This window comes from Corythoichthys intestinalis, chromosome 4 (assembly GCF_030265065.1).
Source record: "Corythoichthys intestinalis isolate RoL2023-P3 chromosome 4, ASM3026506v1, whole genome shotgun sequence".
Taxonomy (NCBI): Eukaryota; Metazoa; Chordata; class Actinopteri; order Syngnathiformes; family Syngnathidae; genus Corythoichthys; species Corythoichthys intestinalis.
Window position 1 is genome coordinate 7,968,768 of NC_080398.1, and position 15,505 is coordinate 7,984,272.

The following is a 15,505-nucleotide window of genomic DNA, read 5'->3' on the forward strand; positions in this document are numbered from 1 at the left end:
ACAAAATGTTTACTGCATATGAAATGTGAATGGCTTCACCTTGCTGGGGTTAAACGTCTGCGCAAGTTGATCCATTCTTCACATTTTTTCCTCCGGGTTTTTGGGAAACGTTTGAAGAAAACATCCTTCATATGTCGTAATGTCTAGAGCCGTTTCTACAAGTTCCATGTAAGCAGTGCTTCATCGGCATGTTCGTTTTTAGGGTGAAGTTTCCCGCATTGAATCAAATTAAGCATCAGGCTCTCGGATCACATCGAAGTCATCCCCCTGAGGCGCGTTATTTTCGGCTTGGGCTCGAGCCGACGGCTGGGGCCCGACGAGTGGTGGCCATGATTCTTGCTTCATCGTGCTTTTATGGCTTACGCTATTGGCATAGTCCAGGGGTCTCCAAACCAGTCCTCGAGGGCTGCTGTGGGTCCTCATACATCATACTGATCAAGCACAGACCTTTTAACCATTGTGGTTTCTACTAAAACAAGCAGCACCTGACTGCAATCAACTGATTACACTTATAAAACGCCAGATTGGTAAAAAGGTGTGGTCTTGTTTTGTTGGAATGAAATCCTTCACCCACTGCGGCCCTACGTAGAATAGTTTGGAGACCACTGGCGTAGTCACTTGTCACTCAAACATGTCTGACCAATAGCGTGAAGTGAACATTTGTGTGCCTTTAAAACGTTCCTCTTCAATCCAAAAAAGGTAGTTCAAAACTTTTTGCACTTAAAAAAAGTGACACTTCAATAATAATTTTAAAAAAAAAAAATTCAAATAACAATATTTTCCCCAAAGATTTTTAGAGGAGGGCAATTTTATTTTTCAACTTTTTTTTCTTTGATTGAAAAAAAAAAAATATATATATATATATATATATATATTTTTTTTTTTTTGATTGAAGCAACTTTTTGGGGGGAATTGAATGATTTAGACACAAATGTCCTGCCCATAATATGGCCCAAACACAAAAAGGATTGCAAAAATGTGAATTGTTGTTTTCCAAATTATATGCAGACATTTCTTCATGTTCTACTTCGCCTTAACAAAAATATAATGAAGAAATCTGATAATATTTACAACTGAGAAGTTATATGTATGTTATAATTTTAAAAATTTAGACAGGTTTAAGGTGAAGAAGGTCCTTAATGATGAATTGGTCATCAAAATAGTTGTCGATTAATTTGCTAATCAATTGGATGTTGATTAATTAATTGTTGCACCACTATATTTGTCTGTTTTATCGCTTTCAAATGATAAAGAAAAAAGAACAAAAGCTACAAAGTAACGAGGTACGAAGTTTTGGAAAAGACTAAAAAAAAAAAAAAAAGCCACGTGTTTTGCGAGGCCAGCTTGAGTGGTATCCGGTTCACGTCTTTGTTAAACCCCAACTTTAAATACATGTACAAAATATATTTGTCTTTTTTTTTTGCTGCCGAACAGGTTTGTCTAAGCTGGATACGAATATTTCACTTCGATTGGGACGTTTGAGAAGAAAGACAAATATTCAACAAGGGCAATATTTGACTTCCTGAGGGAGAAATAAAACAAACAACAAATAGCCTTGCCTTGTTGATGCGTTACCGACAGAGTCCAAACGGGGGCAACAACGAGTACGGCGCCCCTCCACGACTCACGATGAACACGGACGTCACCGCTCTGGTGTCCAATCAGAGGCGAGGACGTGACAGGTGCCCCGCCCTCTAAAAAAACCGCCATCGCGACTCGAATCGACTCATATGGAAGAAACAAGGGGGAGTAAAGCACAACTCTAATAAAACTACAACACAAGAGAGAAGAAAAAAGCGAGGCCAACAGGCACACGACAAAAAAAAAACAGGTACGACTAAGCAAAAAACGTGGTTTTAGGTCATACTTTGTCCCTGTCGAGAAGTTATTAAAGGTGTTTGCAGCCAGGCCAGGCAGATAAGAGAAGTTGACGTCTTTAAATTGGACGAATAACGGTGAAGTATTGGTCCTTGTCAGAGTGACTTTTGTCAAACGACAAAAAAAATGTGATAAAGAAGGGTATCCTTTCATGTCCAACCTCTTTTGGACGACTTTGAACGAGGACTTTTAGGCAGCGTGGAGGAAAAACGTCACAAAGCCGTATTTGATGTTGGCGCCGTCTAGGTCACGTGACGGTGACAAGCTTTTATCCGCACTTCGATTCTCGACCACATACGTCATAGTTTTCATTTTTGGTTGTTGTCGTTGCCATTTCCGATGCAGTTGAAGTGGGACAAGAACGACACGACACGACACATGCGTTTTGAGACAATCCACACTTTATTTACACACGTGCAATCCCTAAATAGTCAAGCCCAGTGACGTCACCCCAGTGCAACCCGCCCCAACAGTCTACATATGAGAGCACAAATACCCCCGTTCAAACCAACATTGGTAACCCTGATTTGATTCCCAGATCTGGAATGTTTATGTTGAATCACAGAATTTTAAGTCTCACTTATTTGTGTCGTAGTATTAAAAAAATTAAAACTTTTTTTATGATCTTAATAGCGTGTGTTGAGGTGGTTGCAGCTCAACGTTGCATTCATCGAAAAATTGACCGAGAATAATACGCCAAAACTCGGCGTATTTCATTTCCATTGACATGCGGACACTTGCCTGGTACACCAGACTCAACGCTGTTCCAGCGATTGAGTCTGGCCACCATTCCCGCGGATACAATTTCCAGGGCGGAGCAAGCCACAGCAAACAGACAGCGGAGTGGACCAATCAGCGACGGGCAGACGTGACGTTATTAACTGACGACGGAAGCACCAGGGACTTGTGCGCGGAAGTAAACATACGATGAGAGCGGAGTTTATTCAACATGGCTAGCGCGAGACAGAGTATTGTCAATGACTCGTGTCGATGTGTTTTTGGTAATTTAAAAGAGAATTTACCGCGGATTGGAACATGTTCTCGGTTATCCCGTTGACCATCTGTGTTGTGGAGACGACTTTCGACGCGCAAGAGTGACGTTGCTCGTTAAGAACACGTCACGCAAATAAACTAGTCTGATTTGTCGATTGATTTTGTACCTGCTCGAAAAGGCCGTTAATGGGATGGTTCCCAGACTATTTCTCTCAGTGTTTGAAAAATACAGGGAGAATAGTTTGGCAGAGCCAGGCAAGCGGACACATCCTCTCTCATTGCTGTTTTCACAGGCAATCCCACAAATCAAAGTAATCAAAGTCAAAACACAAAGAAGTAATGCAAGTAGCACTTTAGACAATTAAGTCCCATCCTGCCATCTTGTGGCGAAAAGATAATATGTCAATAATAACAAGCAATAGGAACATCAACTGAGGACACATCTATGAATACAAAATATTTCTCCCAACATTTCTCTCAACAGCGTGTCATCAGCAATAGCATAGGCTTTGTCATCAATTTGATCGCTGCATTCCCTCCCAGATAGGACGTCTATCGCCGTCAGTGGCAGGAAATCGTGAAATTCTGTTGGAATAGCGGGAGGTTTGCCGAGGAGTTTTCTTAGTCTGAATGGTAATATAGCGACTCGAAAGGACAACAGGTGTAAAGGCGTGCCTGTACGGCGACCATCTTGGCAGGGGCAACATTGCTTTCAAATGCAATGAGTGGAAATCAACCCCTTGTGTCGTCCCATCAGCCATCTATCAATGATCTTATCATGAGTAGACGTCCAATCCGTTTGAACCGGTAGGGTAGCAGCGAGTGAATGTTTGTCGGATGTCTACTAGCGATCAACTCATTGGATTGGGCGTCATTGTCAGTTGTTAATACCATTACGGGAAACTCGATAGCTAAATTTCTTTTTGTCCACGTGGTGGAGACATGTCAACGGAAGCGGCGGACGGGCGAGCGTCGTCGTCGGACGAGCGGGAGGACGAGTCGGGCGGCGAGCAAAACGCAGCGGGTAGGAAAGCCGCAGGCGGCGCCATCCTGGAGGGCAAACGCGCCAAGAAGTGCGTGGAGCGACTCTTCGTCGCCGTGCCCGTGGTCAAAGAGAAGCTGACGATCGCGCAAGGTACGGCGCATTTTTTGGCGCATTCGACGCCACTTTGCCGACTGACTGTGGCGTGTGCTCGCGCAGGAAGCGGTGACAAGCTGGGCGACATCCCGCGCATCAACTTCCAGATCGCGAAACTCAAGCCAGAAAACCTGAAGCCGCTTCACACCATCTTGTTCGAACGGCCAGGGACGGTAAGAGAACCGGTGGGAAAAAATTTCATGGGAATCAATGGAGATCATCCAGTCTTTATTAAACGACGCCTCCCTCTAGGGGTACGCGAAAGACTGACGAAACCCATCGATTTCCTTTTAGTCAAATCTTTAGCTTATTTGTTTTTTGTTTCTAAATGCTCCCAAATCAGCAAGAAATATCCCTGAAATTCCGCCAAACCAACAGGACATTACCTGATATTGATAAGAAGTGACCCAAAAATTAACAGGAAATGTCCCCGAAATAACAGGAAGTGACCTCGAAAATGTCCCCAAATCAAGAGGAAGTGACTTGATATCAACAGGAAGTGTCCCTGAAATTTCCCCAAATTGACAGGAAGTGACCTAATGTCAACAGGAAATAACCCCAAATGTCCCTGAAATAACAGGAAGTGACCTGATATTAAATGGAAGTGACCCTTAAATGTCCCCAAATCAACAGGAAGTGAAGTGATATAAAAAGGAAGTGAACCCCTGATATGAAGAAGTGACCCCAAAATCAACAGGAAGTGTCCCTGAAACCTCCCCAACGCAACATGAAGTAACCTGACATCAACAGGAAGTGACCCCAAACGTCCCCGAAATAACAAGAAGTGACCTGATATTAAATGAAAGTTCCCCTGAAATGCCCCCAAATCAACAAGAAGTGACCCAAAAATCAACAGGAAGTGTCCCTGAAATAACAGGAAGTGACCTAATATGAACATGCAGTGAGCCCAAATGTCACCAAAATGACACATAGTGACATGATAATAATAGAAACTGAGCCTGAACTGTCCCCAAATCAACAGGAAGTGACCTGATATCAACCTGATGTGACCCTAAGATGTCCCCGAAATAACAGGAAGTGACCCGCTATTGAGTGAGCCCGAAATGTCGCCAAATCAAAAGGAAGTGACCCCAAAATGTCCCCAAATTGACAGGAAGTGACCTTATATGAATAGGACGTGACCTGATGTTAACAGGAAGTGACCCAAAATGTCCCCGAAATAACAGGAAGTGAACTGATATAGAGAAGTGACCCCGAAATGTCGCCAAATCAACAGGAAGTGACCTGATAACAACAGGCGGTGAGTCCAAAATCAACAGGAAGTGTCCCTTAAGTGTCTCCAACATGAAGTAACCTGTGTTCAACAGGTAGTGACCCCAAATGTCCCTGAAATAACAGGAAGTGGCCTGATATTAAAAGAAGTGACCCTGAAATGTCCCCAAATCAACACGAAGAGACCTGAAATCAATGGGAAGTCACCCAAAAAAATCAACAGGACGTGTCTGTGAAATCTCCCCAAATCAACATGAAGTCACCTGATATCAACAGGAAGTGACCCTCAAATGTCCCCAAAATAACAGATGACCCGATATAAATAGGAACTGACCCAAAATCAACTGGAAGTGACCTAATTTTAAGAAGTAACCCGAAATGTCCCCAAATCAACCGGACGTGACCTGTTGTTAACAGGAAGTCACCCCAAAATGTCCCCAAAATAAACCGGAAGTGACCTGATATTAAGAAGTGACCCCAAAATATCCCCAAATCAACAGGAAGTGACCTGGTATCAACAAGAAGTGACCCAAAAATCAACAGGAAGTGTCCCTGAAATGTCCCCGAATTAACAGGAAGTGACCTTATATCAACAAAAGACCCCGAAATGTCTCCAAATCAACAGGAAATGACCTGATATCAACAGGAAGTGACCCTGAATTGTCTCCAAATCAACAGGAATTGACCTGATATCATAGAAAGTAACCCAAATGTCCCCGAAAAACAAGAAGTGACCCTGAAAATGTCCCAAAATCAACAGGAAGAGACATATCAACAAGAAGCGTCCCTGAAATGTCCCCACATTGACAGGAAATGACCTGAAGTGGCACCGAATAGTCTCCAAATCAACAGGAAATGACCTGATATCAACAGGAAGTGACCCTGAATTGTCTCCAAATCAACAGGAATTGACCTGATATCATAGAAAGTGACCCAAATGTCCCCAAAAAACAAGAAGTGACCCCGAAAATGTCCCCAAATCAACAGGAAGAGACATATCAACAGGAAGTGTCCCTGAAATGTTTCCACATTGACAGGAAGTGACCTGATATGAACACCAAGTGACCTGATATTATCAGGAAGTGACCCAAATGTCCCCGAAATACCAGGAAGTCACCCCTAAGTGTCCCCGAATCAACAGGAAGCGACCTGATATCAACAGCAAGTGTCCCTGAAATGTCCCCAAATCGACAGTAAGTGAGCTGATGTCAACAGGAAGTGACCCAAAGATCCCCAAAATACCAGGAAGTGTCCCCAAATCAACAGGGTGCGACCTGATATCAGCAGGATGTCTTTGAAATGTCCCCAAATCGACAGGAAGTGACCTGATATCAACAGGAAGTGACCCAAAATGTCCCCAAATAACAGGAAATGAACTATTAAGTAGTGACCCCAAAATGTAGGAAGCGACCCTGAAAAGACCCCAAACAACAGGAAGTGACCTGATATCAACAGGAAGTCACCTCACAACTAAAAGGAAGTGACCTGTTCTTAACAGGAAGTCACCCCAAAATGAACAGGAAGTGTCTTAGGGGTTTACCTACCACAGCAACGCTACTATACATAAATATTCTCTACTTTTCAAATGATTTTTGTTTTTAGGGAAAAATAGTAAATATCAAATTGCCCCAAAAACAAACGGAAGTGACCCGAAAATGCTCTAAAATCAACAGGAAGTGACCCATAAATGAACTCATTGGTTGCCTTCTTGGGTGCTCAACGTCCAATCCTTTTGAAGTGGGATGGCTGTCAGCGAATGAATTTTCCATCATCCGCTTCAAATGGATTGGACGGCTGCTAATAATAAACTTCGTTGCCGAGATGGCGTCAGGGCGGCCATGTTGGTAGGGGCAACCTACCCGTCCAAGTCGATGCATTAACTAGAAGAATAATTGGTTCACGTCCAAGCTATAGGTCAGTTCTCACGGAAAGTTTCTCCCGTCAGATGGCGCGCGTCCGGAAAAACTTGCGCCTCTTCAGCGGCTTCCCCTTCGACGCCGGCAGCGACCAATACGTCAAGAGGACGGACAAACTTCTCAAGTAAGTCTGCCCAACGAGCGTCCCCGCCGACCGACCGGCATCGAGTGAGCCACTCTGCCGCGGCAGGAACGTATACTGGACCAACGCCAGGCTCAAGCTGGTTTGTCAGATTTTGGACCTAGAAAAGAAAGGCGTGCGGTCGGAAATTGTGGACAGGATCATGAGCTTCCTCCTGGCGCCCAAAAAAAGCGGAAAGGTGAGGCCGGACGCGCGCGTCGCCGTCTCGTCGACTCTGGCCGACAACATCTTTGCGCTCGCTAGCCTCTTCCCATCAAGAAGAAGAAGAAGCAGCCACCCAAGAAGAAGACGACCACCGTCTCCAAAAAGTCCAATGTGGCCAGCGAGTCCAAAGCCGAGTCCAAAGACCAAGATGAAGACGAGTTGTCTGTTAACGAAGAGGAGGAAGAGGAGGAGGAGCAGGACAACAACGAGGTGAGTCAAGAGGACTATTAAAGGTATCATATATATATTGATCTATTCCTATATACTTATTGAAGGTGCAGTGGTATGAAAAAGTATCTGAACCTTTTGGAATTTCTCACATTTCTGCATAAAATCACCATCAAATGTGATCTGATCTTTGTCAAAATCACACAGATGTAAAAACAGTGTTTGCTTTGACTAAAACCACCCAAACATTTATAGGTTTTCACATTTTGATGAGGATGGCATGCAAACAATGACAGAATTGGGAAAATAAGTAAGTGAACCATCACATTTAATATTTTGTGGCCCCACTTTGGCAGCAATAACTTCAACCAGACGCTTCCTGTAGCTGAAAATCGGTCTGGCACATCGATCTTGGCCCATTCTTCTCTCCAAAACTACTGTAGTTCAGTCAGATTCCTGGGATGAATCACTGTCTTCAGGTCATGCCACAGCATCTCAATAGTGTTCAAGTCTGGACTTTGACTTTGCCACTCCAGAACATGTATTTTGTTCTTCTGAAACCATTCTGAAGATGACGTTGCCTCTGGCTCGATAGACTCCCTCATGTTCCCTCACCCCATTGCATCTCTACAAACTGGAACTCCTTCTGCTAATACCCATCATCAGTCCTGGTGTATCTATAGCCTGTCAGTCCTGGCAGGCTATCAATGTTTGGGTGGTTTTAGTTAAAGCACTGTTTTTTCATCTGTGTCATTTTGACAAAGATCAGATCACATTTGATGATTTTATGCAGAAATGTGAGAAACTACAAAAGGTTCAGATACTTATTTGTACCACTGTACTCCGACAGCCATTCCATCTTAAAAGAACCTCATTTCTTTTTTTACTTTGCCTTGACAAGTAAAATCGCTGCCCGTTCCTTCCGCCATGATAAAGGGTTAGCATTTGCGTCTCTTAACTGCGTAGCTTAAGTGAAGTGAACTGTATCTTGTTATTGGCTAGATACCTGTTGCTCAGTGAGTTACGTTGCAAAATGGTCTAACGAGATTATATCAGTTCTAAAATTAGATAATACTGTAGCACTTCTGAAGATTAGCAGCGGAATGTTGCTTCAGTAAATTAGCACAGGAGTCTAGCTCACTTTTCACCACCAATGGGAGCATTGCGCTGACACATCATAGCGGCGGCGGCGACGACAGTCGTCCCAGTCGCGTTTCCGTATCGAACGTACCAATAGTAGTGTAGCGCTGACAGTAGTAGTAGTAACACTACAATACGTTGAATTTTATTTTGTGCGCTGCATAGATTTTCTTGTGCGCCGAGTATGTGCAAGCAATGCACGATTGCGCAGCTTAGAGGGAACGTTGGTTGCCGCAGAACCCCTTCACAGTAGGCTACCGCTAGTTTGAAACCATCTTGAACACAAAACCTGGTTGGAAACTCGGAAACTCGCAAGTTCATTTCATTGTGTTTGACGGTAAAGTTGCCTTTACTAAGATGGCTGCCACACTGGCACACCATTATGACCCTTTGTCATCGTGTCATTAGGAGGCTGCTTGAACGCCACGGGTGTGAGGATACGCTAATGAGCTGTAGTAGCCATGTGGTGGCCATCTTGGTAAGGCAACGTTTCTCATCAATGGCAGCTAACTATGATGTATTAGCACCTATAATGCGCTAAGTAAACACAAAAACAAATTTTGTACTATTCTAAGAACTTTATTTTAACAACTTACGATATAACAACAACTTATAGACTGCCTTTAACGGCGACAGACGTCCGATTCATTTGGACCGGGAGGGACGGCAACGATCGAAGCGCCGACAATTGGTTGGAAACTTTACAAGTTCATTTCAGTGTCCACTCATTGTGTTTGATGGTGAAGTTGCACATGACAAGATGGCCGCCGCACAGGCGCACCTTTATACCTGTTGTCGTTTCGTCATTTGGACGTTCCGCGGACTCAACGGGTACAAAGATACGCTCGCGAGCTGTAGTCTCGACGTGGCGGCCATCTTGGTCAGGGCAACTTCCCAGCTAACTATGGTGTATCAGACCTTATAACACTTACTAAACTAAGGAAACACTTGATCTTTCAATTGGTCGTCCGAGTCCAAATAGATTAGACGTTCATCACAGTTTTTGGCAATAAAATCCCAGCCGTCCGAATTCAAACGGATTTCATTTCTATCGCTGTCAATAGCGGCGAGTGAGTTCAAATTAAGACACGTGTCTTGCAACTCGTACAATGGCTGAATCTCACACGGTTGTCACGTCTCCGTCAGGCGAGCGAACCGCCGTCCAAGAAACGCCCCAGAGCGGAGAAGACTTCGCCCCAGAGGAAGCGGCCCAAGAAGGTAAAAACCGTCCGAGACCGTCGAGGGCTTCTTTGTGACGTCGCTCCCCGTCGGTCAGAATCCCGACGCCGCGTCCCAAAGCGGCGACGACGCGGACGTGACGCCCGGTGACGAGCGGCTGACGGAGACGGTGCGCGCGCTCCTCAAAGACGCCGACCTGGAGAAGACCACCATGAAGCAGATCTGCCAGCTGGTGAGGACGCCGGGGACGCTCGCTCTTCCTCGGCGGGCCGCTCATCCGCTTTCGCTCGTTTTCAGGTGTTCCGGGCGTATCCCGGTCACGACCTGAGCGACAGGAAGGACTTCATCAAGGGGGCCGTCAAGCGTCTCATCGCATGAATGGTAGAAGAACGTGGACGGGGAACGGATGCACTATTGCGACATTTTTGCTGGTTTGTTACTAAAGCTTTTTGATAAAAAAAAGAAAAAAAAAGGCCACTTCTTGTGCGTTCTTTCAAAACAGGAAATCAAATCTCATTTGTATGTCCTTCATCACGCCGTTTCCAGTTGCGACCCGCATCGACGGTCGGATGTCCAAAGCTCGGAACCGGCCGTTTTTTATTTTCCCCGGTCACGTGACAGGCGGACTTTCGGAGCCGCCCGTCATTGGTCGTCGCTCTCTCCCAGCAACCAATAAGTGGTCATCGTGCCTTTGCCCTTGACTTGCACGTCGCCTCGCAGCTCCAGGCGGAAGTGGCCCGACTCCCTTAGGACGTCACGGGCCGCCGATGACACGTGGATCTTCAAAGCTGCGTGTGCATAAAAGTTCAGTAAATGATCACATTTCGGCACAGTCGACGGCGATAGACGTCCGATTATTTCTCACAGTTCTGCATGAAATCATCAAATTTCATCTGATCTTTGTCAAAATCACACAGATGTAAAAAGTGAACTAAAACCACCCAAACATTTATAGGTTTTCATATTTTAATGAGGATAGTATGCAAACAATGACAGAAGGGGGGAAAAACAAGTAAGTGAACCATCATATTTAATACTTTGTAGCCCCCTTTGGCAACAATAACTTCAACCAGACGCTTCCTGTAGCTGCAGATTAGTGTGGTACATCCATCAGGACTAATCTTGTCTCTTTCTTCTCTACAAAACTGCTGTAGTTGAGTCAGATTCCTGGGATGAATCGCTGTCTTCATTTCACGCCACAGCATCTCAATTGGGTTGTCTGGACTTTGACTTGGCCACTTCAGAATGTGTATTTTGTTCTTCTGAAACCATTCTGAAGTTGATCATTTTCTTGTGGCAGCATCCATCCTCTTTTTAGCTTCAACTGTCTGACAGATGGCCTCAGGTTTTCCAGCAAAACTTTTGAATTCATTCTTCCACTAATGTTTACAAGTTGTTCAGGCCCTGGGGTAGCAAAACAGCCCCAAATCATAATGCTCCCTCCACCACGGTGGGGGTGAGGTGTTGATGTTCCATTTTTCCTCCACACATGACGTAGTGTGTTTCTCCCAAACAATTCAACTTGAGTTTCATCAGTCCACAAAATATTTTGCCCAAACCTCTGCGTAGTGTCCAAGTGCCTTTTTGCGAACATTAAACATGTAACAATGTTTTTCTTAGACAGCAGCGGCTTAGTCCGTGGAGTCCTCCCATGAACACCATTCTTGGCCATATAGTTGATGTGTACACAGAGATATTGGACTGTGCCAGTGAATTCTGTAAGTTTTTAGCAGACAATGTAGGATTCGTTTTTACCTCTCTGAATATTCTGCGCTGAACTCATGGCGTCATCGCCACTCCGTGGGAGAGAAGCAACTCTCTCCATTTATAGACAACTTCTCTGTCGATTGATGAACATCCTTTTAGACTTTTAGAGATGGTTTTGTATCCTTGCCAGCTTCATACAAATCAACAAACCTTGATCGCAGGTCTTCAGACAGCTCTTTTGGCCAAGCCATGATGCACATCAGACAATGCTTCTAAAGGACATTTCTTACCAGGTGTGTGTTTTATAGTGGGCAGGGCAGCTTTAAACCACTCATCAGTGATTGGGCACATTTGTTTGGTGAAAATTGGTTTCAATTAGTGCTGCAATGATTAATCGATTGAGTATTCGATTAGAAAAAAAATATTCAAATTAAATTTTGTTGCTTCGAGTATTCGCGCAATTGAAGTGGCGTTGTAATGGTTTATTTTGAAAGTGTTTGCATTTCGTTTTATTGATTAGGGTGGATACACTACACTCTGGTCTGCCTCATTTCACATGGCTCAATCCAACTGCTCCCTGTTCAGACCAACGTAAGCTAAGTTTTTGTTTGAGCTCTTGTTTTTTAATGCATTCTTAATTTAGTTTATAGGTATATTTTGCCATTTTTTGTGGGAATATGTGTCTGAACTATTTGTTAGGAGCATTGTAAAAAAAAAAAAGTTAGCATTTTATAGCATTTAAGCTAGCGGAATTTTGCTATGTAAGTTAGCCAATTTTTCTTTTGTTGTACATAGATCCTTATTTATTTTGTTTTTTTATACCGTTTGTGGCTCAGCTCAGGTATTTTAATTTTTCACGTTTCTTATCCGATTACTTGATTATTCGAACTAACTAGTTCATCGATTAATCGACTACTAAAATAATCGATAGCTGCAGCCCTAGTTTGAATTGCTCTTTAAGTTTCTTTAGGCAGAGCGTTCACCTATTTTTTCCCCCTTCTGTCTTTGTTTGTATTCTGTCCTCATTAAAATATGACAACCTATAAATGTTTGGGTGGTTTTAGTTGAAGCAGACGCTGTTTTTACATCTGTGTGGTTTTGACAAAGATCAGGTCATATTTGATGGTGATTTTATGGAGAAATGTGACAAATTCCAAAATGTATAGACACTTTTTCATACCACTGTATCTAAAAAACCATTACAGCACAAACAACTGACACCATTTTTAGACATTTTGAATCAAAATGGGGGGCTGGTTGACCTCAGGTTGATCTGTAAAGGAATTGTAAATATCTCAAAAACAATAGCAGCACAAACGAGTCCCTGAGTCCAGTTGTCTGCGAATTGACCATCAAACAGTAACTCACTCCACTTTCAACTCCGATTCGTTAACTATCCCTGACCCCTACCGAATGGATTGGACGTCTAGCGCAGTCAACGGCGTTTTAATGCGAGTGTTCGAACCTTCTCCAGTGGACTCCATCCTGGACGAGGTGTTGACCGTGTCGCCGAACAGACAGTAGCGAGGCATCTTCAGGCCCACCACGCCGGCGCACACCGGACCTAAACGCACAATTTGGATGAAAACTAGACGTCCGGACGGAGAAATGCTGGCCGGACCCACCGCTGTGTATTCCGATGCGGAGCTTGAGCTGCTCGTCCGGACGGTGGCGTATGCGGAAGGTGGTGACGGCGTCCAGCAGGGCCAGCGCCATTCGGGCTATTTCGCGCCCGTGCAGCTTCCCGTTCCTCACCGGCAGCCCCGACACCACCATGTAAGCGTCGCCGATGGTCTCCACCTGCGCAAGGGAAGGAGGGCGATTGGGCGGGCGATCCGGCGGCCGTAGCTCCGTCCGGCGCGGACTTACCTTGTAAACGTCAAAGTTGTCGATGATGGCGTCGAAGCACGTGTACAGGTCGTTGAGCAGCGTTACCACCTGCGCGCACGCAAACAAACGCTTTTCGCTTAGAAACCATTTCAGCAGGGGGCAGAGATTCGTCTCTTTAATCTTACCGCTAATTAGGGTTGCCCCCTTCAGTCAACAAGTTATCTAAAGACAAGTTGACATCAAAACTGTTTAATATAATAAAACAACTAAACCCTAAATCTCCCTTTTTAAATACTAAAGGAAAATAATTGTTAATTTTCTATTTAATTTTAGGCCTCCTGCCCAGGGTTTGCTGGGATAGGCTCCAGCACCTCCACAACTATGGAGGTGCTATAAGTGTTTACGTAAAATAAAATTTGGTCATTTTTTTAATTGAAAAAATTTTTAAAAAATCTTTATTTAAAAACGAATTCTTACAATATATTTTATTTTACTAATATTTTCTAATTTGCAAAATAATACATTTAAATTTCGTTATGGTTCCACTTTTTAATTAAGAGTGGAAAAACTTATTTTACAATGCATTTGACCAATTAAAAAAATGTATATTTTTATTTCATAAATTAAAAATATTGCAAAAACCTTTTCATGAACTACCCTAACAATTAGTATTATTTTTTAATATATACTCCAATCCTACCCACTCAAAACATATTAAAATTAGGGCTTTCAAAATTATCGCATTAACGGGTGGTAATTAATTTTTTAAATTAATCACGTTAAAATATTTGACGCAATTAACGCACATGCCCCGCTCAAACAGATTAAAATGACAGCACAGTGACATGTCCACTTGTTACTTGTGTTTTATGTCTCCCCCTGCTGGCGCTTTGGTGCGACTGAATTTATGGGCTTAAGCACCCATGAGCATTGCGTAATTATTGACATTAACAATGGTGAGCTACTTGTTTATTTTTTGATTGAAAATTTTACAAATTTGATTAAAACAAATATTAAGAGGGGTTTTAATATAAAATTTCTATAACTTGTACTAACATTTATCTTTTAAGAACTACAAGTCTTTCTATCCATGGATCGCTTTAACAGAATGTTAATGTTAATGCCATCTTGATTTATTGTTATAATAAACAAATACAGTACTTATGTACAGTATGTTGAACGTATATATCCGTCTTGTGTCTTATCCTTTCCATTCCAACAATTTCCATAAAATATGGCCTATTTTAGAGATGGTTTGAATTGCGATTAATTCATTTTTAAGCTGTGATTAACTCGATTAAAAATTTTAATCGTTTGACAGCCCTAATTAAAATATTTGTGAAAATATTTGTAGAACTCACTTTTATCAGCTACCACGGACAACCAAAATATCCCCCAAATCTTTGACTTTTATGGAGTTGTTTTGTTTGTATGTGTGTATAGCCACCTCCATGGGCGTGCTCTCGGCGGAGATGCTGGTAAAGCCCACGATGTCGCTGAAGTAGATGGTGACCGAGTCGAAGGCTTCCGCCTGGACCGTCTCGCCGCGCTTCAGCTGCTCCGCCACCGAGCTGCGGGCGCGGTCAGATCAGGTCGGCGCCGTGCGCCAGAGTTCGAGCGACCGCTCGGTTACTCACTGCGGCAGGATCTGGTAGAGCAGCGTTTCGGCCTTGCGCTTCTCCTCGTGGTACGCTTGCGTGCGTTCGTCCACCAGCTCCTCCAAGTTGTTGGCGTACTGCTCCATGCGCGACAGCAGGTTGTCCAGGATGTTGGTCCGAGACTCCCTGCCGAATGAGCGTCTTTCTTTAGAATCATCGCCGTCCAAATGATTTGGACGTCAATGGCGGCCGATCATTTCATTTAGAAATGATGCGTTTCCTCAATTTGAGTGCTACAAGTGCTAATACACCGTAGTTAGCTCAGTGTCCCCAGTAAGGAAAGCAGCTATTGGATGTCCTAGAAGCAGTGTTGTTTATA

The 15,505-nt window shown here is 43.6% G+C and overlaps 2 protein-coding genes across 3 annotated transcripts in view; one reads left to right on the forward strand and one right to left on the reverse strand.

Moving 5' to 3' along the window:
* The first annotated feature begins 1,663 nt into the window (after positions 1-1,663).
* dek (DEK proto-oncogene) lies at positions 1,664-10,466 on the forward strand. Its single transcript, XM_057833295.1, has 9 exons — positions 1,664-1,831; positions 3,812-4,006; positions 4,073-4,182; positions 7,188-7,282; positions 7,349-7,478; positions 7,544-7,714; positions 9,959-10,030; positions 10,089-10,223; positions 10,289-10,466. Exons 2-9 carry the CDS (start codon positions 3,814-3,816, stop codon positions 10,367-10,369), a joined length of 987 nt encoding a protein of 328 aa, XP_057689278.1. The 5' UTR covers positions 1,664-1,831; positions 3,812-3,813; the 3' UTR covers positions 10,370-10,466.
* Positions 9,010-15,505, reverse strand: part of LOC130914266 (atrial natriuretic peptide receptor 1) — a 62,460-nt gene continuing 55,964 nt past the window's right edge. For both annotated transcript variants that reach the window (XM_057833289.1, XM_057833288.1), the window contains exons 18-23: positions 15,166-15,312; positions 14,976-15,099; positions 13,568-13,636; positions 13,324-13,498; positions 13,164-13,262; positions 9,010-10,779 (exon numbers count right to left, since the gene is read on the reverse strand). In XM_057833289.1, coding sequence (XP_057689272.1) covers positions 10,634-10,779; positions 13,164-13,262; positions 13,324-13,498; positions 13,568-13,636; positions 14,976-15,099; positions 15,166-15,312 — 760 coding nt within the window. In that variant the 3' untranslated portion in view covers positions 9,010-10,633. The remainder of the gene's footprint in view (positions 10,780-13,163; positions 13,263-13,323; positions 13,499-13,567; positions 13,637-14,975; positions 15,100-15,165; positions 15,313-15,505) is intronic.